Below are 23958 nucleotides of genomic sequence, written 5' to 3' on the forward strand. Positions count from 1 at the left end.
ACCCTCTGTCTTTACTTTCATGAAGTCTTCTCTTGATTGTAGACTTTAGCAATGACAGGCCAACCTCCTGGAGAATTGTTCTTAGTTTGGCTAAATGTTGTGAAGGTGGTTCTTCTTCACCAAGGACAGAATTCTGCAATCATCCAGCACAGTTGTCTTCTGTTGTTGTCCAGACCTTCTGGTGTTGCTGACTTCACCAGTGAGTTCCTTCTTTTTAAGAGTTCACCAAATGGTTCACTTGACCACTCCTGGTGTTTCTGCCATCTCTCTAAAGGGTTTGTTTTGTGTTCCCAGCCCAATGATGGCCTGTTTTTACTTGCAAGGACAGCTCTTTGGACCTCATTTTGAGAGTTCACAGTGACAGCTTCCAAATGCAAACTCCACACTAGGAATCAACTCCAGACCTTCTATCTGCATGATAGTTAATGAAGTAATGAGGGACCTGCTCCCCCCGGCTATGGAACAGCTAGTCGGTCAAATGTCCAAATACTTTAGGGGGCTATGCAGAAAAATGTCTGTCATTCCTAAGTTGCTCATACGATATTTTTGATAAACACGTCAGATCAAAGCTGAAAGTCTACACCTCAATCACATATTGTTTGCTTTATTTCAAGTCCATTATAGTGGCGTACAGAGACAAAATTGTGAAAATAGTGTCACGGTCCAAATACTTCTGGAACTGACTGTGCACACACACACACACACACAGAAAATGATATGTCAATACAAAGTTTCACAGTCCGTTCCTAAAGAAATCGTTTCCAAAATGACAGTAAAATACAAAACAGGCGCACAGGTTATGAATACACTTTGTACTTGTTTTATTTATTTACAACTCATGCAAAATAGGTCACAGAATATAAAAGAGTAAAAAGTGCCATTGAAAAGAATAACAAGTCATTTAAAATGCAATTATGTTTTTGTTTAAATGTTGCTGAACAACTAAAGCAAGAAACATTTCAAATACAAGAACCTGACAACAAATACAGTGTAAATAAAAGAGCTCTCGGGTGCAGGATCTCCTGCCTGCTACAATGGACAGAAGGAACTTCACAAACAACCAAAACTGTCTTCACTCAATGTTTAAATCTGAAACATGCCTTCCCCTTAACAGTCTGCCGCCAGACCGCCTCTAGAAACTTTCATATCTGTTTCGCCTTAAAGGATTTATAGGCAGTATACAATTTTTTTGTTTTTTCGTTGTGTTATTTGCTGTAACTCTTACCCTAACTGGAGCCGTTTTTGTCTTCAATTTACCTATTAAGACAAGGCTGCGGCTTGAAAATGCGATCTGTAACAGTGATTTGCTTAGCCACATCCTGACATCTGTGTGGCAGAGCAGTGTGCTTTCAGCGTGCCACTTATAGTTGCAGAAATGCAGCGCCCTGCTTCTCTGATAACATCAGACACCCTTGAATGAAGTTATCTGGGGCAACGTCTTGAGACCACTCGATGGGTTTTTATTTCAAGGTCTCTCACCTGCTAAGTTGTTTCAGTTTATTTTATTATAGAATAGGTTGTGCTTCTTATATTAAAAGGAATAAGAGGCTAAACAAAACATCTGTTAATAAATAAACATGACTTAAGGAAAAACAATAAAACATACCAGATATGAGAAATAGAAGTGCAGAAAAAAATAGTGTTGTAATTCCCAGTGTTTATTACTGTCAGTTCTCCAGTGTGGTTCAGAGTGCGATTGCCATTTTAACTCATTTTCCAGAAACTTTTCTTTAATTTGATAGTCGAGTGCAGAAAATGCACATCAGGTCACCTGTTACAAGTTAGGGAGGTGGCAAGCAGCATCAGTTTTTGGATTCTCCGATGGCCTTTGTTGTTTCTTAATGTTAACCCAAAACAAAATCCTATTTTGAACTTGCTGGTAAAGTTTCTGTGGTAACCAAGTCAGTTGCTTCTCAAGAGCAGAGCCATTTTTTCCAATGAAGTCCAAACATAACCTTTACCCAAAAAAAGAAAAACAAAAAGTGAAGTCCTAATCAGAGTCTTTTGCCACGCACATTAATACCTGCGTGCACTCAGCACTACGATATACAGAGTAGTAAAAATAGATTACAATTCAACTCCATGTTACATTACACGACTTTACCGGCAACTTTCAGTCCTGGACTTCGTGTACATAATCTTAGCAAGTTGGAGGCAATCGTGGCGTGCTCCCATGAGCGCCATTCGTGTAGTCTGACATCCCAGTGACTTGGTCCAACTATTCTGTGCCCCGCTCTGAGAGTATCAAACAGGTTTGGTTGCGTCTCAGGTCATTAGGGTGGGCTCTGTGTGCATGAGAGATGACAACCAAAGACAATGCATACAGGTGCATCTCAATAAATTTACAATAGCATCAAAAAATTAATTAATTTCAGTAATTCAATTCAAAAAGTGAAACTCATGTTATATAGATTCACTAGCCCCCATGGCTAGTAGTGAAACAGGACAGTGAGGAGGGTCCCTCTCCTCGACTCACAGCCTCTGTCTCAGATTAGTATATCTATACTAATAAAAGGCAACGCCCTCACAGACTGACTGACTGACTGATTCATCACTAATTCTCCAACTTCCCGTGTGGGTGGAAGGCTGAAATTTGGCAGGCTCATTCCTTACAGCTTACTTACAAAAGTTGGGCAGGTTTCAATTCGAAATTCTACACGTAACGGTCATACCTGGAACCTACTTACGTACATATATACGGCCATAGCCTGCAGCTCGGTCGCCGTGTGAGGCGGATTTGCGTACCACATCATCACGCCTCCCACATAATTGAGTGCCTGCTCATATAAGGCCGTCCGTCAGCAGCAATCCAACAGACACGCTGCCGCTAAATATTCACGGGTGAAGGACTGTGCTTATGCAAATGAAGATGAGATGGTCAGGGATAGACTAGTGTTTGGCACAAACTCAGCAAAAGTGCGAGAGAAACTTTTAAGTGCCAGGTCTTAGATAACATTAAATAAAGCCGTGGACTTCGCACGAGATAGCACAAGCACAGCTGAGAACCTTCGATGCATGTACTCCGAGCGGCTCACGTGAACTGACTGTGAACGCAGTACGCAGAGAACAAGCAAGAGCTCCAAAGAGCGCTGAACAAAAAACGCATTACACAATTGAGAAGGCAGCAAAGAAATATGAAGCGAGTGACGCATACAAGCATATTCATAAGTGCAGCTACTGCGGAAACAAAGCACACGGTGGAAAAAGTCATTGTCCAGCTAAATGAAGATAGTGTAAAAAATGTGGTAAATTGCACCACTTCGCTAAAGTTTGCAGGACTGGGAAAGGTAAACCCGTGCATGCAGTGTGTGATGTCTCAGATAAAGATGAAGACGAGCTGTTTATTGATGCAGTAAGAAAGGAACAACCCTCTGAAGCTGAGCAAGCCTTTGTAGACATATCAATAGGAAAGCAAGGTGTAAAGCTTAAGTTTAAATTACGTTCATAGACACGCTGCCGCTAAATATTCGCAGGCAAATCCACAACTGAACACTGGGAATGCCTGTTAAACATCCTGGATTCACGAGTACCGATTTGGGTAGTGAACACTTCAATGAATGAAACCTGTTATCTTTACAATGGTTGACAACGAAGATGAGATGGTCAGGGATATTACGTTATTTTTAAAATGTTTCCTTTTCATTTTCATAACTTCTTTAACACACTACTTCTCTGCTGCGAGGCACGGGTATTTTGCTAGTATATAATATATCGCTCCTGCAAGTGAACTATGATTCTTAGCACAATGACAGCGGAATTTTCAAGCAAATTATAGAAAAAAAAAGATTTAAATCTGTCAAGTAGTTATCTCGTTCGCTAACTAAGCGGAGTTAAGGTTACGCCCAGAGGCAGATGCATGAGTGAGGAGGGCCCCGCCCCCCCGATGAGTCTCTCTTGGATTCGTGCTAATAAATCAGTACCGCAAGCGAACTATGATACTTAGCACGATGAGAAAGTCACAGAATCAACAGAATGTTCAAACAAATTATAGAAAAAAACACGATCTAAATTCGTTAAGTAGTTCTCTTGTAAAAAAGCAGACAGACATACAAACGGGTCTAAAAAAACTATAAGAAATTTCATGCTTGGACCACGAAATTTTTAAAACCATTTCTTAGCGAGCACCTAATGGCCAAGGGTAACCTACATGCCAAATTTCAAGTCCCAAGTCCTCATGGTTCAGGAAATTTCATATCTGGCTTTTATATATATAGACTAGCAAAAATACCCGTGCTTAGCAGCGGCGAAGTACTGCCTTAAAATTTTTATTAAGAAGAAAATTAAACCTTTTTAAACTGAAGGAAAATATACCAATAATTATTTGATCTCTTTGTATACCACATTGTGAGTTCGGCCCTCCGGTTGTAATATGACCAAGCTGTGCACTGAGCTTACTCTTGAGCATGCAACGTACAGTTGGCCATGTGAACAGTAATCTTGTCTGAAATCTCACAGCTTGGATTGCTGCTGTCATAATCGGTTTGAGTTTCATGGTTTGTTTCAATTACGACAGTATTTGTAGGACTTGTGTTGAAGAGACATTCGGCATCTGTCAAGCTTTGTAAGCATACAACCGGTTTCATCGATAACTTCACATCCAGCTTTTGAGAGTTTAAACATTCATAAACATCAAAGTGTCCACTACTGAAATCGTCACATGTGAATCTAAGATGTTTAAGAGGCATTGGCGGTTGTCGAAAGGTGTAAAATATTTGGCCATTTCCGTACACTTGAAAGCGACAACCGAACAATTCAGCGGCAGCCATCAACTCACATGCAGAAGTATAGGTGAAGGGCTTAAGCATTTCACTCTTCTAGTGCTCCTGTGTAGTATAATTATCTCTTGTACCATCATCAGTCCACACCTTGAACATGTCCCAGTCGTTCAATACATAAGAGCCTGATATGGCCGTGCAATATGTAACAAAGAGAATGGAAAAGGCAGGTGCCATCTCCGGGCATGGAAACCACTCGGTAAGTGACAGTTCTTTGATCAATGGTGATCACCTCGATAGACATGTTAATGGGGGTACGGTTGGAATGATAAAGGAAATGGGTACCTGAACAATGTAAAGTAAGTCTAAAATACCTACACAATAATTATAATCGTAATAAACAAACAATAAAACAGCGGAGCAGCCATGGATTAAATAAAAAGTCTGTAATTATCAGCAGGGAGACGTGAATCCCGTGGTGAAGCAAGGAAGGGAATGTAGAGACAGGAGCGACGAACGGCCTTATATAGGCAGGCAGCCAACAACGTGGGAGGCGTTGGGATGGGGGACCCAATGCCGCATCACACGGTGACCGAGCTGCAGGCTATGGACGTATATATGTACTGTACGTAAGTAGGATTCAGTTAGCGTTGGGAACCCGCGTACCAAATTTCTTGAAGATGGGCCCATAAGTAACAAAGACCGTTGAAAAGTTCAATATGGCGGCCGACAATGGCATCTTACCACCGAAATAAGTGCATACATTGGTTTTGGTTAGCGCAGGAAAGCTGCCTACCAAATTTCGTGAAGATGGGGCCATAAATAAAAAAAATGAGGCGGCCTTCTGCTGCTATGCACCTAAAATCTGGAATAGCCTGCCGATAGGAATTCGCCAGGCAAATACAGTAGAGCACTTTAAAACACTGCTGAAAACACATTACTTTAACATGGCCTTTTTATAACTTCACTTTAACTTAATCCTGATACTCTGTATGTTCAATTCTTCATAATAACTATTCATGGTGGCTCTAAAATCCGTACTGACCCCTACTCTCTCTTCTGTTTCTTTTCCGGTTTCTTTGTGGTGGCGGCCTGCGCCACCACCACCTCCTCAAAGCATCATGATGCACCAACATTGATGGACTGAAAGCCAGAAGTCTACGTGACCATCATCATCAGGTCCTTCCATGAAAATATGATGATTTATGTTAGGTAGAATGCCCAGAGGGACTGGGCGGTCTCTTGGTCTGGAACCCCTACAGATTTTATTTTTTCTCCAGCTTTTGGAGTTTTTTTTGTTTTTTCTGTCCACCCTGGCCATCGGACCTTACTCTTATTCTATGTTAATTAATGTTGGCTTATGTTTATTTATTTTTATTGTGTCTTCTATTTTTCTATTCATTTTGTAAAGCACTTTGAGCTACATTTTTTTTGTATGAATATGTGCTATATAAATAAATGTTGATTGATTGATTGAAATAAGAAATAAGTTCAACATGGCAGACATTGTCGACCGTTATGACCATTACACGTAGAATTTCGAAATGAAACCTGCTTAACTTTCGTAAGTAAGCTGTAAGGAATGAGCCTGCCAAATTTCAGCCTTCTACCTACACAGGAAGTTGGAGAATTAGTTACATTGGAAAGTTCAATATGGCAGCCGACAGTGGCATCATACCACTGAAATAAGTACATACATCGGTTTTGGTTAGTACAGGGTAGCCACCTACCAAATTTCGTGAAGATGGGGCCATAAGTAACAAAGACCGTTGAAAAGTTCAATATGGCGGCCGACAGTGGCATCTTACCACCGAAATAAGTACATACATTGGTTTTGGTTAGCGCAGGAAAGCCGCCTACCAAATTTCGTGAAGATGGGGCCATAAATAAGAAATAAGTTCAACATGGCGGACGTTGTCGACTGTTATGACCATTACGCGTAGAACATCGAAATGAAACCTGCTTAACTTTCGTAAGTAAGCTGTAAGGAATGAGCCTGACAAATTTCAGCCTTCTACCTACATGGGAAGTTGGAGAATTAGTTACATTGGAAAGTTCAATATGGCAGCCGACAGTGGCATCATACCACTGAAATAAGTACGTACATCGGTTTTGGTTAGCACAGGGTAGCCACCTACCAACTTTCATGAAGATGGGGCCATAAATAAGAAAGATCAACATGGCGAACGTTGTCAACCGTTATGACCGTTACGCGTAGAATTTTGAAATGAAACCTGCTTAACTTTTGTAAGTAAGCTGTAAGGAATGAGCATGCCAAATTTCAGCCTTCTACCTACACGTGAAGTTGGAGAATTAGTGACGTTGGAAAGTTCAATATGGCGGCCGACAGTGGTGTCATACCACCGAAATAAGTACATACATCGGTTTCGGTTAGCGCAGGGAAGCCGCCTACCAAATTTCATGAAGATGGGGCCAGCCTTCTACCTACACGGGAAGTTGGAGAATTAGTGACGTTGGAAAGTTCAATATGGCGGCCGACAGTGTCGTCATACCATCGAAATAAGTACGTACATCGGTTTCAGTTAGTGCAGGGAAGCCGCCAACCAAATTTCGTGAAGATTGGGCCGTAAATAAGAATTCTGATTCTGAAAAACCAAATGTCTAAAACGAGACTAAAAACCTGTAGCAGACAGTGGGGAAAACCAGCCAAACACAGCTTCTTCCCAGTCTCTCCAGCTCACCCAAGGCTTGCTCAGCTGAAGAGACATCAGCCACCACAGTCCTCACGCAACCGACCCCCGTCTTGGGTGCCTCTGCCAGCATCTGCCAGACCACTCGGGATTGGTTGTCCTCCCATCTTCCTTCTCACACACACAGTCGTCCCTCAGATCCCTAGGAAGGACTCTATCTTGGCCGAACCCACTCCTCTTCATAATCAGTGGGTGCGATCCGTCCCTCAAGAGCCGATCACTCACTCTAACACAGGACCCCTGACCATGCTGACCTCTCTCTTTCAGTTGGGTGGCTTGTCTACTCTCTTTACCCCAATGCTGCTCTCGCTCTCTGCCTCTTTCGTTCTTTCTTTCTTTTCCGTTTTTTTTTCTCTTCTCTTTATTCCTCCTGATCTCCTGTGCTGGCCCTTACTTATACGGCTCAGTGGGCCTCAATCTCACACCGCAGGAAGTCGATTAAGCAAATGAGAACGATCGCACCCTCACGTGCAGGTGCAACTAGCCCCAATTACCTCATCAACTCCCCGCTATATCACAAAGTCCAGCGATTTCTAGTCATTTACATTGTCATAGTCAGTCAATGAGATCTGCAGTGTGACCCGCCAAGTCTGACATACTGCATGACTAGATGTCGTGTAATGTAACATCAGTTTAATGGTTCATGCAAATGATTCCAGCAGCTCCACATGCTGCCGTGGGTCTACTATCCTGCAAACAAAATGTCTGCACATTCATTTGCCAGTTTAAAAGAGAAGCCCAACAGAAAGCTCCAACAGCACGGCGAGTATCGTGTCACCTGGAGCAGCTAATACAGAATGCTGTTTACGGCCTTCTTTCCCAGTGTGTTCTATTATTCCCGTTTATCTTGTGCCAGCACATTTCCACACGTGAAGGGTACACATTTCCATCTCATTATTTCAAATGGGAGGACCTACCTGCTGCTTGTTTCAAATCAAAACTTACCTGAATAGAGAATATGCCTGAGTTTGAAAAACAAGTAAATCATTGCAGTGTCCCTATGTAAAAACAAAAAAGAAGACATTCAAAATGTAAAGCATTTAACCCAGATATTCAAGTATTGTATGCACTTATGTAAAAAGATTCACTATGTTAGGTATACTGTAGATAAACACATGTGATGTATCTCATATGTATATGGATGATAAATTGGACTGGACTGCCAATACTGATGCTCTGTGCAAGAGAGGACAGAACCAACTATACTTCCTTAGAAGGCTGGTGTCCTTCAACATCTGCAATAAGATGCTACAGATGTTCTATCAGATTGTTTGTGGCGAGTGCCCTCTTCTACGCGGTGGTGTGCTGGGGAGGCAGCATAAAGAAGACGGACGCCTCACGCCTGGACAAACTGGTGAGGAAGGCAGGCTCTATTGTAGGCACAGAACTGGACAGTTTGACATCTGTGCCAGAGTGACGGGTGCTGAGCAGGCTCCTGTCAATCATGGAGAATCCACTGCATCCACTGAACAGGATCATCTCCAGACAGAGGAGCAGCTTCAGCAACAGACAGACTGCTGTCACCATCCTGCTCCACTGACAGACTGAGGAGATCGTTCCTCCAACACACTATGCAACTCTTCAAATCCACCCGGGGTAAACGTTAACATTATACAAAATTATTGTCTTATTATACCTTCATTGTTAACACTCTTTAATTTAATATTTTTTTATCAGTATGCTGCTGCTGTAGTATGTGAATTTTCCCTTGGGATTAATAAAGTATCTAGTGTCTTGTCTTGTCCTGTCTGTCTGTCTGTCTGTCTGTCTGTCTGTCTGTCTGTCTGTCTGTCTGTCTGTCTCTATCTATCTATCTATCTATCTATCTATCTATCTATCTATCTATCTATCTATCTATCTTTGACCTACTATTTGCTCTATGTATAAAATGACATTTTAAATGCAAGCAAGTTAACAATATATAGCACTGTGCCAAGGTGCTTTACAGGTACAGTACAATCATTTCAATATTTTAAAATGGAATTTCTGGTTGGTAAAGCTACTTGTGAAAGAGTCAGTAGTGGGGACTGTAATGGCTAAATTCGGGTGCAGGTCAGTAACAGCCACAGGGAGAACAAGCTGTCTGTATTTAAGGACAAAGCACCATGTAAAGGCACGTTGATGCTTTACTCCATGATAATTATATGAATTAATGAGTCAAATAAATAAGTCTTGTATGGATACAGTGTGGCAAAATTGTTTGAATAACAATGCTGGAGGACTGTCAAATTAAGTGATTAGCTCAGGGTCACAGAGGAAGTCGACAGAGCGGACTGAACAACCAGCTGTCACTTTTATAGCACACTACTTATTCACTGTCTATACAAGGACAGTGGCCCTGGTAACACTCACTATGCTTCAAGACTTGGACATTTGTCTAAAATACATTTTTTTTCAAGTATCTGCACCACTATTTTGCATGCCTTCACGTTAAATGTGATATGTGGGGACTTGGAAACCATTTCTGTAGGAGCGAGACCTAAACAGTAGCCTTGGACTGTCAGCGTGTTTATTAGCTTGCTTACTGTGTCCACAGAAAGGAGGTCCTCTTGGCTTCCTCCGAAAACAACGACCTCTGCCTCTTTTCCAAGACAGGCAGTGTGCCACAACCTAAAAAAGACAGATTTCCTGAAGGAATCAGTCACACAAGAGGAAAAGCCTTGGCAGCAAAGCGCAAAAGTCTTTGCAGCTGTTTTTTTTTTAAACTGCCTTCAGCACAAGTGAACATTACTGGAAACTTCCGGATAAAATAATTCGTTGTTTACTAGGCTTTCTGTACTCAGTAAACCATGGCTATGCATATTCTTTTTCTGTCGATGTTGTCAGATATATTGCAGCACCTTCAGGAAGTATTCAGATCCTGTCATGTTTTTCATACTTTGTTATGCTACAATCATTTTACCCTCCTTAAACAACATTCAATACCCCTGCATGGAGTTTGCATGTTCTCCCCGGTGGCGCAGTGGTAACGCTCATGCCTCGCAGTTAGGAGACCGAGGTTCGCTTCCTGGGTCCTCCCTGTGTGGAGTTTGCATGTTCTTCCCATGTCTGCGTGGGTTTCCTCCGGGCGCTCCAGTTTCCTCCCACAGTCCAAAGACATGCAGGTTAGGTGCATTGGCGATTCTAAATTGTCCCTGTTGTGTGTTGTGTGAGTGTGTGTGTGCCCTGCCCGGGGTTTGTCTCCTGCCTTTGCGCACTGTGTTGGCTGGAATTGGCTCCAGCAGATCCCTGTGACCCAGTAGTTAGGATATAGTGGGTTGGATGATGGATGAATGGAACTATTCAGAGCCATCAGGTGTATTCCATTCTATTGATCATCATTGAGACATTTCTGTTTGGAGACCACCTGTGGTCAATTCAAATGACTGAACACATTTAGGAAAGGTGCACAACAGTCTATAGGAGGCCCCACACTTGACATTGTGTAGAAGAGCAAAAACCACACCATGAAGTCGAAGGACTTTAGAGAAAGAAATTAGAGACAGGCACAAATCTGGGAAAGGTGGCAGAAAACATCCACAGTATTGAAGGTTCCCAAGAACACAGTGACTACAATTCCTAAATGGAAGTAGTTTGGAATAACCACAACTTTTCCTAGAGCTGGCTAACCAGCCAAACTGAGTAGTGGAGTAGGGCATTGGTGAAAGTCGTGACCAAGAACCTGATCACTATGGCTGAGCTCCAGAGCACCTCTGTGTAGAGGGAAGAAACTTCCAGAAGAGCAACCATCATTCCACCAATCCGGGCAGGAGCCTCGCCTAAGTAAAATGCACATGAATGTCTATTTGGAGCTTGAAAAAAGGAACCTCAAGGACTCTCAGCCTCTGTGAGACCAAAAATCTCTGGTCTGATAAAGCCAAGACTGAACTGTCTGGCCTCATGGCTAAGCATCATATTTAGGGAAAACCAGACAGTGCTCATCACCTGTGTAGTACCATTCCAACAGTGAAGCATGATGGTGGCAGCATCATGTCGTGGGGTTGTGTATCACCCACTCGGACTGGGAGACTAGCCAGGGCTGAAGGAAAACTGAACAGAGCAAAAGTACAGAGATATCCTTAAATAAAACCTAATGTCAAGGACTGAAGGTTCACCTTCCAACAGGAAAGCAAAGACCACACAGGAGAGGCTTACGGCCAACTATCTGACTGTCCTTAAGTGAATCAGCCAGACCCCAGAATTAAACCCAGTTGAAAATCTCTGTCCACTGATGGTCTCCATCCAACCTGTCAAAACTTGAGAGGATCTGCAGATAACAATGGCAGAAACTCTTCAAATCTAAGTGTACCAAGCTTATCACTCAAAACCCAAGAAAACTCCAGGCTGTAGTCGGTGCAAAGGGGGCTTCAACTAAATGTTACATAACAGGATTGAATACTTGTGTCAATGAGATACCGTGTTTCAGTTTTTTATTTTTTACTACATTAGCAAAAATTTCTAAACCCCTTTTTTCATTTTGTCATACCCGGTTATTGAGCGTTGCCTGACATGGGGAATAAAATGAAACTACAAATGATTTTAGCACTATGCTGCAATATAACAAGATCTTAAAAAAGTGAAGGAGTCTGAATACTTTCTGAAGGCACTGTACATGGTTATGAAAAGTCTCTTTCTACCTGGGCTTATTCTTGGGTAAATGTTCTAATTGCTTCCATTCCTTAGTCTTGGTATTAAACACCCAACCATCACCTAAAGAAAAGATGAAAAGTCAACAGAGTGACTATATTTAAGAACAAGAGAACAGTACACCAATACTAACATAATAATTAATAATAATTAATCATCAAAATTATGCATTAGTAATGTGTTCTCACTTAATGGTACACTTTGTGCACTCAGTCCACCAAACAAGAAGAGTATGTTGTCTGTTACAGAGGTAAAAGAATGCCAAGAGCGGCCAGGAGGACGTCCTGCTGAAGTCTGAATTCTGAAACAGAAAATATGAGAGCATTCAGGCCGGAATCCAAAGTTTCACTTCAATCATTGCAGACGTCACTTTGACTGGATTGTAAAACTGAGAAAGAGAAAACCAATTCATATATCCTACCATTTTGTTTGAGCTGGTCAGGGATCAACAGGCACATGGTAAGAATAAGCCCTGGGGCCTCATGTATAAACGGTGCGTATACACAAACATGTTGTGTAAGAACGTTTCCACGTTCAAATGGCGATGTATAAAACCTAATCTTAGTGAAAAGCCACGCACATTTCCACGGTAGCTCATACCCTGTCGTACGCATTTCTCTGCATGGTTTTGCAGAAAGGTGGCACCCAGCGTCAAAGCAGTGTTACTGTTCCTGTGTGGTTAGCCTTTCTTTTTTAGATCCACATCCCTGACGTAGCTTTATAAATACACCGAAATTAACTGCATATTGTTTATTAGTTTAATGCATCTGATTGTAATTAACCTGTAACAATATAATGGTGCACAGAATGGTCAAACTATTCTAAACACAATAGCTGCTTTAGCATTGTTACTCTCACTGCACCTTCTTTTTCTTCTTTCAGCTTCTCCCATTAGGGGTTGCCACAGCAGATCATCTTTTTCCATATTACTCTCACTGCACCACTCAGAGTATTTATATCACTGTATCTGAGTGTGAATCACAGCTGTACAGCAGCTGATCAGAAGGAGAATTATCGGTATACAGCATCAAACACACACTGTCTCAAACATGCTGTCTATTGAACTGCTGTCATATGGCAAACGCTTCAGAGCCTTTCCTCGCGGTTCAGAAAGAGTTTCATTCCAAGAACTCTAAACGCACTCAATCAGTCCATCAAGTGCTCCTTGTAGAACTGTTTCTACTGATTAGTACAATTACCTCACTCTAAACTTGCGATACAGTTATAATATTGCACAACCTGAGCCACTTTATAAAGCGCGTGTTTACATATGATGACGATATCATTTTTAAGATGAAATGCAGCAAAATATGTTTATTATACTGTATTATACAGTTACAACTTTAACTTCATTTAAATAATCTATATTGTTAATAATTAAACATGTGAGGACACGGTGCCGCAGTGCTAGCGAGCCGCTGGCGCTCCGTTCACAGATTGTTTCTGCCTCACGCTGTATTCTTGCTTGTGCTGACACAACACTGGAAGGATAGATGGATAGAATAATTAAACATGTACTACGAAGATATTTCCATTTTCCTTAAAAGTTTTGAAGAATCGGCAGCATTCTAAGCCTACAGATGGCTTAAAGTCTGTTACAGAGCTGATTGTATGGCAATTGGGTATTTGAAGAAAGAAAAGTAAGGACAGGAATCGAAGGTTAGTACATTTAAAAGAGACAGTATTTCATCGAAGGTCGTGCATGGCGCAGCAAGCATCTTGTGTGAGACATGAACAATCACTGCGCCACTGTGTTCTCATGTTTAATAACATGCTTTAACTCCTATCATCATGAAAATGATATCACCTATACATCTCAGTATTTTAGTTATTCAGAGAGCTGTAATATCACAAATGTAATGGATTCTGTGTCCTGTCAGAGGAAGAGAAAGCCCGTTTAAGAAGCACGTAGTGATTCACGCACATAGAAGATCAAATACAAAACAAAGCATTTAATGTGATACTTTAGTTACGATGGGATTTGAGAAACTAGTAAATTAAACAATTTTAAGATGAAGTTTATGATGTTCTACTTTAATGACAAAATAAACTACATGATTAAAGTGGAAATTTCGAGATTGAAGTTGACATTTCGTGCTTTTTTCCCACTGTGTGCCTTTTTTTTTCTCTGTACCCTAATAAGCTTTCATATGACATTCAGACGGTGGGCTACGACTCGCCTTTTCACAGCGACTTTGATATCCGACAACTTCTTTTTTATTTCGACCTTGTGAACTTGAGCTTTCGAGTTTCTCCGACACTCTATGTCACTCGATCAACTTCCTTTTGTTGTTTATACCACTGTTTAAACCAACAAATTGTACGTTTTTCTTTTCCTCCACTTGGTATTCGCTGAAATTCTAATTTCCCTCATGCTTTTGCCATTGCCTTTTCACAGAAAACTAAGCTTAAGGGCTTTTTATATTGATTTGCATATTCAAAGAGGTGTAATTCTGGGAGGATTGGGTGGGGCAGCAGGCGTGAACACGTGCATTTTTTTCACGCTGACTGAGATTTATGGAGTGGAAGAACGTGGAAGCTGGCGGACACACAGATGTATGCATCTGGATTTTTTTGTGCGTAAGCACATTTTCACTTTTGTGCTTATGCCATGTTATAGTGCGAATTCTACACACAGCATTATGCATGAGGCCCCTGGACTGCATGCCATGCCAGAATAATAAAATCGTTAGATCAGCATGCTTTAATGCAAATGTTCTAAATAATTATGGCTGGCACACTTACATGGGACAAATCTCTATCTGACACGCATGCCATCCCAACATATGCTACAACTGCCTGGCTACCTGTCAACACAAACAGTATATTATACTTCTAGGTACAGTCAGGTCCATAAGTATTTAGACAATGACAAAATTTTCATTATTTTGTCTCAGTATGCCACCACAACAGATTTGAAATAAAGCAATCATTATCTGATTGAAGTGTAGACTTTCACCTTTAATTCAAGGGGTTTAACAAAACACTGTATACACCATTTAGAAATGTATCATGCATGCTTATGCCATAACATGGCCTCCACCATGTTTCACAGATAATGTGACATTTATCGGGTCATGAGCTGTTTCTTCTCTTCTCCATAATCTTCTCTTTCCAAAATTCTGGTACGTATTGATCTTAGATTTCTTTGTCCAAAGAAAATTGTTCCAGAACTGAACAGGCTTTTAAAAAAAAAAGTTTTCTGGCAAAGTTTAAACTGTCCTTCCTGTGCTTGAGTTTTATCAGTGGTTTGCACCTTGTGGTAGACAACCTGTCTTTACTTTCATGAAGTCTTCTCTTGATTGTAGACTTTGGCAATGACAGGGCGACCTCCTGCAGAGTGTTCATTGGTTTGGCTAAATGTTGTGAAGGGGTTCTTCTTCACCAAGGACAGAATTATGAAATCATCCAGCACAGTTGTCTTCTGTGGTTTTCCAGACCTTCTGGTGTTGCTGAGCTCACCAGTGCGTTTCTTCTTTTTAAGAATGTACCAAACGGTAGATTTGACCACTCCTGGCATTTCTGCCATCTCTCTAAAAGGTTTGTTTTGGTTTTTCAGCCTAATGATGGACTGTTTTTACTTGCAAGGACAGCTCATTGGACTTCATATTGAGAGTTCACAGTGACAGCTTCCAAATGCAAATTCCACACTTGGAATCAACTACAGACCTTCTACCTGTTTAAAAGTTAATGAAATTATGAGGGGACTGCTCCCACCCAGCTATGGAACAGCTAGTCAGTCAAATGTCCAAATACTTGTGAGCCCCTGGAAATGGGTGACTATGCAGAAAAATGTCTGTCACTCAATATTATTGGTATACCTCTTGAATTAAAGCTGAAAGTCTACATTTTAATCACATAATGATTGGTCTATTCAAATCCATCATGGTGGCATATAGAGATAAAATTATGAAAAGTGTGTCACTGTCCAAACACTTATGGACCTGACTGTATATCTACTATGGTGAAAGAGAAAGTAGAACTAACCAAGGATAGATTACCTTTGATGCATATTATGGGCTTCTAGAGGTTTCTAGAGATGTATGCATTGTTTTAATTAGAACATAATTTGTTGCCATGGGGGAATTCTCGAATTTGAAAAGCTGCCAGGCCAGTTTACTTAACTTGTGTCACACTAAATACGAGAAAAGAAGGAAAAAAGCAGGGAGTTGTTTGAAGAGGCAAGACGGATGGTAACAGCCAAGCCTAGAAAGGCAACACAACCACCTCTGAAGAGCCTGATACTCCTGTGAGCACTGTTGCCAATATCATCAAGACATTTAAGGCCTAAAACAACAACAACAACAACAATTTATTTATTGTACAGCCTAAAATCACACAACAAATGCCTCAATGGGCTTTATTAGGCCCTGTTTTTGATTTCCCATCCAGCCTTGGCCACTAAGAAGACAAGAAAAAACTCTCCAAAAAAAAACCCTTGTAGGGAAGAAAATGGAAGAAATTTTGGGAAATGCAATTCAGAGAGAGACCCCCTTCCGTGTATGTTGGTCGTGCAATGGGTGTCAAAATATGGGGTAAACACAACACACAAAACAGAACACAAGTAATCCTCCTCACGAAGCTAAACGGCCAAACTATCATTGCCACCTCAGGAATACAATGTAATAGTACAAGCTACAAAGCAAAATGCAAGAATAGATTACATCACATACAAGGATTCAGATTTGTTCAGAGTCCTGGAGAAAGAAGACAGAAACAAACAAAAAAAAAAAACCTCTGGGGGTTGTCACTATGCATGGGGACAAGTCCCTGTCCTTCTTATTAAAAGACCTTCGGATTGACAAAAGAAAATGACAGCTCTGTGCTTACAGCAAGAACAAAAAGAAGCTTTCAAAGAAAAGAACACCATCCCTACCATGAAATATGGACGAGGTTCACTGATGTTTTGGAGTTGCTTTGCTACCTCTTTGAATCTGTGTAGGGCACAATAAAATCCAAAGATTATCAGGGCATTTTGGAATGAAATGTACAGCCCAGTGTCAGAAAGCTGTATTTCAGTTGTCGGTCATGGGTCCTCTACGCTGAATAAAGACTCGAAACATACCTCAAAAAGAACCCAAGAATGGAAGAGAAGAAAACATTTGAACATTTGACCATTCTGAAGTGGCCAGCTATGAATCTAGATCTGAATTCTATTGAACAACTGTGGAAAGAGCTGAAATCTACAGTGCAGAAACTCTACAAGAAGAAGGGTGGGCCAAACGACCAACTGAGAAGCGGAGAAATCTCATTGATAGTTATAGAAAGTGCCTGACACTAGTTAGGCTAAGGATTTCAATGTTATTGTCTGTCATGTTCATTTCCATAAATATTTAAAACCAGTAACGGCGCACTGCACGATAACATGCAGTGAATACACTTGACTTGAGCTTTCCTAGATTTCATTCTCTTTCTCTGTATGTTTAGCATTCGTTTGCTCAGAGGTTGATGCTCTTGCTGCTTCCTGAGCAGCTCTTCTTTTCTCCTCCCTAGTGGCCTACTTCTTCTCTTCTTTCATCGGCATCTTTTCGCATTAAAACTGATTAAGTCAGTGTTTGTGTTGCAATTACGTTTTCCTTAATTTTTCACCTAAGCTGGCACTTAAGTCTTCAATCTGCCTCAAGAATGATTTAAGATACGAAAAGGTAGGGGAAGTGATGGTAAAGGTGGTAGGGATGAGAACGACATCTGTACGCATGCACCACACGACTGCCCTGCTGGCCGCTGCTGAGAGTTGATTCTATAATAAAATAAAAATAAAAAGAGAATTAACCTTGGAGGACAAGCATCATCCCAAAAGCAGATAGCAGACTTTGTGTAGTATATGTGTACCAAATTTCAGGTCAATAGGTCAAACGATTTGTGAGTTATAGGTGATTTAAAATTCAGGACAGACAAACGGACAGCCATGGTAGCGTATTATATAAGAAGATAATAGTAGCAAATCAAAAGAAAAGCTTCTGTTCTATTAAATGTAATATAAAGAGCTGTAGATACCAAACACTTTTGTCCATTTCATCTTAGAACAAAACTGTGAATGGGTCAAAATATTTTCAGCCCCCATTTTATTTAAATAAAATATCTGGGCATACCCTTGCATTTCATATTGATGCAGTAACAGTTTTAGGGCCTGAAACATTTTCCATTTAAATCAGAGTGCTTTTAATAACACATTCCCAAATGTACTCTCAGCCTACTTTCAAAACTGAAAAAAAATGAACACTACATACTCTTCATGCCAGGTCCAAGTATCTAAGTCTATGCAATGCAGATCATTCATTCTGGTATCCTGAAAAAGAGAACAAACAAATCATGGTCTCAAAGTGATAGATAGATAGATAGATAGATAGATAGATAGATAGATAGATAGATAGATAGATAGATAGATAGATAGATAGATAGATAGATAGATAGATAGATAGATAGATAGATAGATAGATAGATAGATAGATAGATAGATAGATAGATAGATAGATAGATAGATAGATAGATAGTTTTTCACACCACTCTATCTATCTATCTATTTGCTCCCGTCCTGATTTCTTATTCTTTTGCATGTTTGTCACACAAAATGTTTCTGATCATCAAACACATTTAACCATTAGTCAAATATAACACAAGTAAACACAAAATGCATATTTTAAATGATGGTTTTTATTTTTTAGGGAGAAAAAAAATCCAAACCTACATGGCCCTGTGTGAAAATGTAATTGCCCCCTTGTTAAAAAACCTAACTGTGGTGTATCACACCTGAGTTCAATTTCCGTAGCCACCCCCAGGCCTGATTACTGCCACACCTGTTTCAATCAAGAAATCCCTTAAATAGGAGCTGCCTGACACAGAGAATTAGACCAAAAGCACCTCAAAAGCTAGACATCATGCCAAGATCCAAAGAAATTCAGGAGCAAATGAGAACAGAAGTAATTGAGATCTATCAGTCTGGTAAAGGTTATAAAGCCATTTCTAAAGCTTTGGGACTCCAGCAAAACACAGTGAGAGCCATTATCCACAAATGGCAAAAACATGGAACAGTGGTGAATCTTCCCAGGAGTGGCCGGCCGACCAAAATTACCCCAAGAGCGCAGAGACGACTCATCCGAGAGGTCACAAAAGACCCCAGGACAACGTCTAAAGAACTGCAGGCCTCACTTGCCTCAATTAAGGTCAGTGTTCACGACTCCACCATAAGAAAGAGACTGGGCAAAAACGGCCTGCATGGCAGATTTCCAAGACGCAAACCACTGTTAAGCAAAAAGAACATTAGGGCTCGTCTCAGTTTTGCTAAGAAACATCTCAATGATTGCCAAGACTTTTGGGAAAATACCTTGTGGACTGATGAGACAAAAGTTGAACTTTTGGAAGGCAAATGTCCTGTTACATCTGGCGAAAAGGAACACAGCATTTCAGAAAAGAACATCATACCAACAGTAAAATATGGTGGTGGTAGTGTGATGGTCTGGGGTTGTTTTGCTGCTTCAGGACCTGGAAGGCTTGCTGTGATAGATGGAACCATGAATTCTACTGTCTACCAAAAAATCCTGAAGGAGAATGTCCGGCCATCTGTTCGTCAACTCAAGCTGAAGCGATCTTGCGTGCTGCAACAGGACAATGAGCCAAAACACACCAGCAAATCCACCTCTGAATGGCTGAAGAAAAACAAAATGAAGACTTTGGAGTGGCCTAGTCAAAGTCCTGACCTGAATCCAATTGAGATGCTATGGCATGACCTTAAAAAGGCGGTTCATGCTAGAAAACCCTCAAATAAAGCTGAATTACAACAATTCTGCAAAGATGAGTGGGCCAAAATTCCTCCAGAGCTGTAAAGACTCATTGCAAGTTATCGCAAACGCTTGATTGCAGTTATTGCTGCTAAGGGTGGCCCAACCAATTATTAGGTTCAGGGGCAATTTTTCACACAGGGCCATGTAGGTTTGGATTTTTTTTCTCCCTAAATAATAAAAACCTTCATTTAAAAACTGCATTTTGTGTTTACTTGTGTTATATTTGACTAATGGTTAAATGTGTTTGATGATCAGAAACATTTTGTGTGACAAACATGCAAAAGAATAAGAAATCAGGAAGGGGGCGAATAGTTTTTCACACCACTGTAGATAGATAGATAGATAGATAGATAGATAGATAGATAGATAGATAGATAGATAGATACTTTATTAATCCCAAGGGAAGTTACCAAAAGATGTTAAGATTGTACAAAACCCCTTCATCATTGCTTACCACAACTCTTCCTCCAAAGACATAACCCTTATTGGCGACTGCGGTACAGGCATGAGCTGCCCTGGGTAGTGGTCGAGTGCCCTAAAAAATACAACATTAACAAAACAAGTTCACTTATGAGGATTACAACATCCTCTCTATAATACAAGGCTGCTACTTCTTTAGGATGTTGTCATTCTTCCAGCATGCATAATTGTGATTGTTCACTGAACAGGAAACGCTACATAACTTACTTTAACTGGTGGCTGAATCCATGAGTCTCCACTGGTGTCAAAAACGTGGACCTCGTTGTTCCAGCCCCAGAACATTTCCCCCACCTAAAACAGGACCCAAACAAAAATTCTACTAAAGATAAATTATGGTATAGCACTTATCATGACAATTCCTTCTGTTCTGCATTGACACTGGATTGTTTTCTGTTGTGTACAAGGATAAGCAGAAAATAAAGCCAAGTTATTCCTTTATTAAATTAGAAAAATTATAACATGTTTTTTGGATTATTTCTCAACATGCTTCTTAATACGATACTCAAGCTAAATGTCAGCAAAGGTAACAATCAGTTAAACATAAGGGAAATTTTGGAATGACCTGACTGGTGATCTTCAACCATATTTGGCCACATTCACACTACACGCCTTGTTGCTCAATTCTGATTTTATTTGCTCAGGTCAGATTTGCCTATCTTGAGAGTTCACATTCATAAGTACAAGTAGCCTGTATCTATCAAACTGTGATGTGAAAGCAACTGTCCTCCGAAATGGCACACATGCGCAAACTGATAAATTTGCGCACGAGTCATCTGCATCACCAACCACAAAAAATGTCATTTTGTTCCAATTACCTGGGAAGTCAGATATTAGAGCTGAGAAGGACATCACACAAGTTGATTGCATTCTAGCAAAACAGAAAATCAGAAAAACAATATGGATGCATCCAGGAAAACCTTTATTGTGCTTGCTCCATAAATAAATAGCAGTTGATAACAATGGTATGTTGCGCATCCAAGCATTGTAGCAACATGTCCACAGATAGAAGTTGGACAGTACTGTGTGTACGAGGGAGACACAATAATGAGACAAAGAGACAGAAGTGCTAATCTACTCTCTCTGTATATAAAATCCTAAGCCTAAAAGTGCAACGATTTTATGTGACTTTTTTGTCACGTTTTAAATCAGGCTTATTTTAAAACCTACAAATATATGTTTGGCATCATTCTTTTCAGAATTTATCAGACTTTAATATGATGTTGTTAGATTTTCAGATTCTTATTCCGTTTTTAAATTATAAACTAAAAAATATCAAGAACTCACGTCTCTCGAGACGAGACTTTGTGCCAAAAGATTTAACTACGCCCGAGGCCGGAAATAAAAGACAAAGAGTAGGACAGCTGCTGTACAGGCTTTTAAATGTTTGAAGCGCCATGCAGATCACGCGGCACAACACCAGCAGCAATCCAGCAGCTGATCGAGCAAAAAAGGAGGTTAAAAAAAACTATCTATTTCCCATTGTATCACCGTTTAAGAAGGGGTTTCAGAGGAGAGACCGCATCTCCTTGGGGGTGCGTTCAGCCCTCCTCTTCACAACGCAAGCGGCAGAGACGCAAAGTGGCTGACAAGTAGCACAGGCCGTGGGGGTTGGAAAATGAAGCAAGCAGGGGGAACCCCCTAGTAAACAGTATAATAATACAGCTTTCAGTTTGCAGTTTATGTCGCCATTTTGGATTGATGTCATAATCTGAAGTCAGACAAACTTGGACTTGACAGACCTGCCCTGAGTTGGAAATCTAACTTTAGGGTGCATTCCAGTCAAAAATTCTGACAGAAATTTGGAAATTCCAACATCCCAGTTCAAAAGGAACGCAACATTAAAACAGAGGAAATAGACGCACTAGTAGCTAGCGTATGCATCGTATTTTTTTTCTGGTGGATGGCAAACAGTTTGTCAGCTGTACATTATCAGGTCAAGAAGGTACAACAAAGCCAAATGGATAGGTTTTGATGCTTTTGCAACTATTGCTGGCACTGCTGCACCAAGAGGTGTGTGGGTATGAGAAAGGAGCTATCGATGGTGGGACCGTGACCACTGTCACAGCTGTAGCTCTCCTCCAGTGTTGTTTTGCTTCACTGCCAACGCTGGCTGATGACGAGAGTGCTCAGCCCATTCATGTAGGCAAAAAAATACATGAATTTTTATCTGATGTTCTCATTAATGTCACATGGCCACAATTGAGATACCTATCTGATCTAGGAGCACATACAAAAGTGACTCAAATCTGATTTGAAAAATTAGGATTTCTGTGTCCACACAACCCTGAAAACATCAGATTTGGGTCACATTAAGGCATACAATCGATTTGAGCCTGGTAATTTGAACATAGTGTCAGTAGTGCTATTTATAAATCTTGTATTTAAAGGTATGATTTATAAAGATTTGTTTAGCACCTATTATTTAGTCACTGACAACAACTTTACCATTAAATTTATGTGCCATTTTTCAATTGTGAAAAGTCCTAAAAAAGACTTAACAGGTACAGTCAACTGATTTGTTAAACCGATGCACAGTTTAATGGCTTGCCCCATATCACAGTAAGTCAGTCTTTGGCCATACAGTATGGTGGGATACAATCCAGTTCTTTAGCCACTAAACCATACCTACTGTTGAACCATGGGGTTATGACTTACAGATATTACTGTACATGGAGGTCCAATACTTGCAACTAAGTGTCTGATTCCAGACTTAACAAAATATCTTGTAGAGCTTCTTAATGTGCAATACGTGTGCTGCATTGCTGAAGTGCTTTAAATGTTATTGGTAACCTGGACTGAGTTAGACTTTAATGAGCTGTCAATGACGACATTACAGACAGCAACCACTTAAAAGAGGTTGGAATGCAGGGTCACTTCTACATCAAGGCCTGCGTCTGTCACAATTATCGATGTCTATCTTGATAAACTACTGGGCCTTAAAAAGTAAATGGCAGTATGATCAATAAACGGTTACCAGAGCTGATTTTTTTGTGCATCTCTTTCTTGCAAAGTGGCTTAAGAAATATTACTGCATTAAACTTTATGTATTTTATTTACCCAAGAGGCTTCATCTACATTGAAGTTCATAATATCATTCAGCTCACTGAGCATTTTGCTGCCATAGCCTCCAAAAAATATAATCCTGCAAAACACAAAGAAAGAGTAGAAAGCAGTTTTACAAACTATAGGCAAGTCATGTTTTCAAAAATTTTAGTTTCAAAGAGTTGACTTTAAAAAAAAAAGCAGTTCTGTCCAACAATACCATATAAATTTGGTGGCTTTTAGGCTATGTCCACACTGCTACATTTTCATTTAAAATGCAGATATTAGTCCCTGCTTTCACCTTTTGTCCACACTATCCTGCTGTTTTTAAACCCTGAAAACTGAGACATTTGAAAATGTGCTCCAGAACCGTTTACTTCTGAAAACGTAGTCTCAGCATTGCGATGTGCATGGGTGAAAACATGAACTTTCAAAATCACAGACTTTAATTGCACAGTGATATGATCATGCTTATTATAGAGGTTCCCTGACTGATCCTGACTGGAGCATATCCCAACATAGCAGACACAGAAATGCGGCTTTTCATGCTACTTCTTGGGTTGCTCTCCTGTGTGCATCTAAATTGCACTTTGAACAGTTTGA

At 40.4% G+C, this 23958-nt stretch overlaps 1 protein-coding gene across 1 annotated transcript in view; it reads right to left on the bottom strand.

Moving 5' to 3' along the window:
* Positions 1–797: 797 nt before the first annotated feature.
* The window catches only part of LOC120518609 (kelch domain-containing protein 1), a 41929-nt gene continuing 18768 nt past the window's right edge, over positions 798–23958 (bottom strand). The window contains exons 5-13 of the mRNA XM_039741485.1: positions 23371–23455; positions 20521–20604; positions 20288–20368; positions 18283–18341; positions 12241–12353; positions 12043–12115; positions 9952–10036; positions 8372–8424; positions 798–1955 (exon numbers count right to left, since the gene is read on the bottom strand). Coding sequence (XP_039597419.1) covers positions 1775–1955; positions 8372–8424; positions 9952–10036; positions 12043–12115; positions 12241–12353; positions 18283–18341; positions 20288–20368; positions 20521–20604; positions 23371–23455 — 814 coding nt within the window. The 3' untranslated portion in view covers positions 798–1774. The remainder of the gene's footprint in view (positions 1956–8371; positions 8425–9951; positions 10037–12042; positions 12116–12240; positions 12354–18282; positions 18342–20287; positions 20369–20520; positions 20605–23370; positions 23456–23958) is intronic.

The sequence above is a fragment of the Polypterus senegalus genome, chromosome 18 (genome assembly GCF_016835505.1).
Source record: "Polypterus senegalus isolate Bchr_013 chromosome 18, ASM1683550v1, whole genome shotgun sequence".
NCBI lineage: Eukaryota > Metazoa > Chordata > Cladistia > Polypteriformes > Polypteridae > Polypterus > Polypterus senegalus.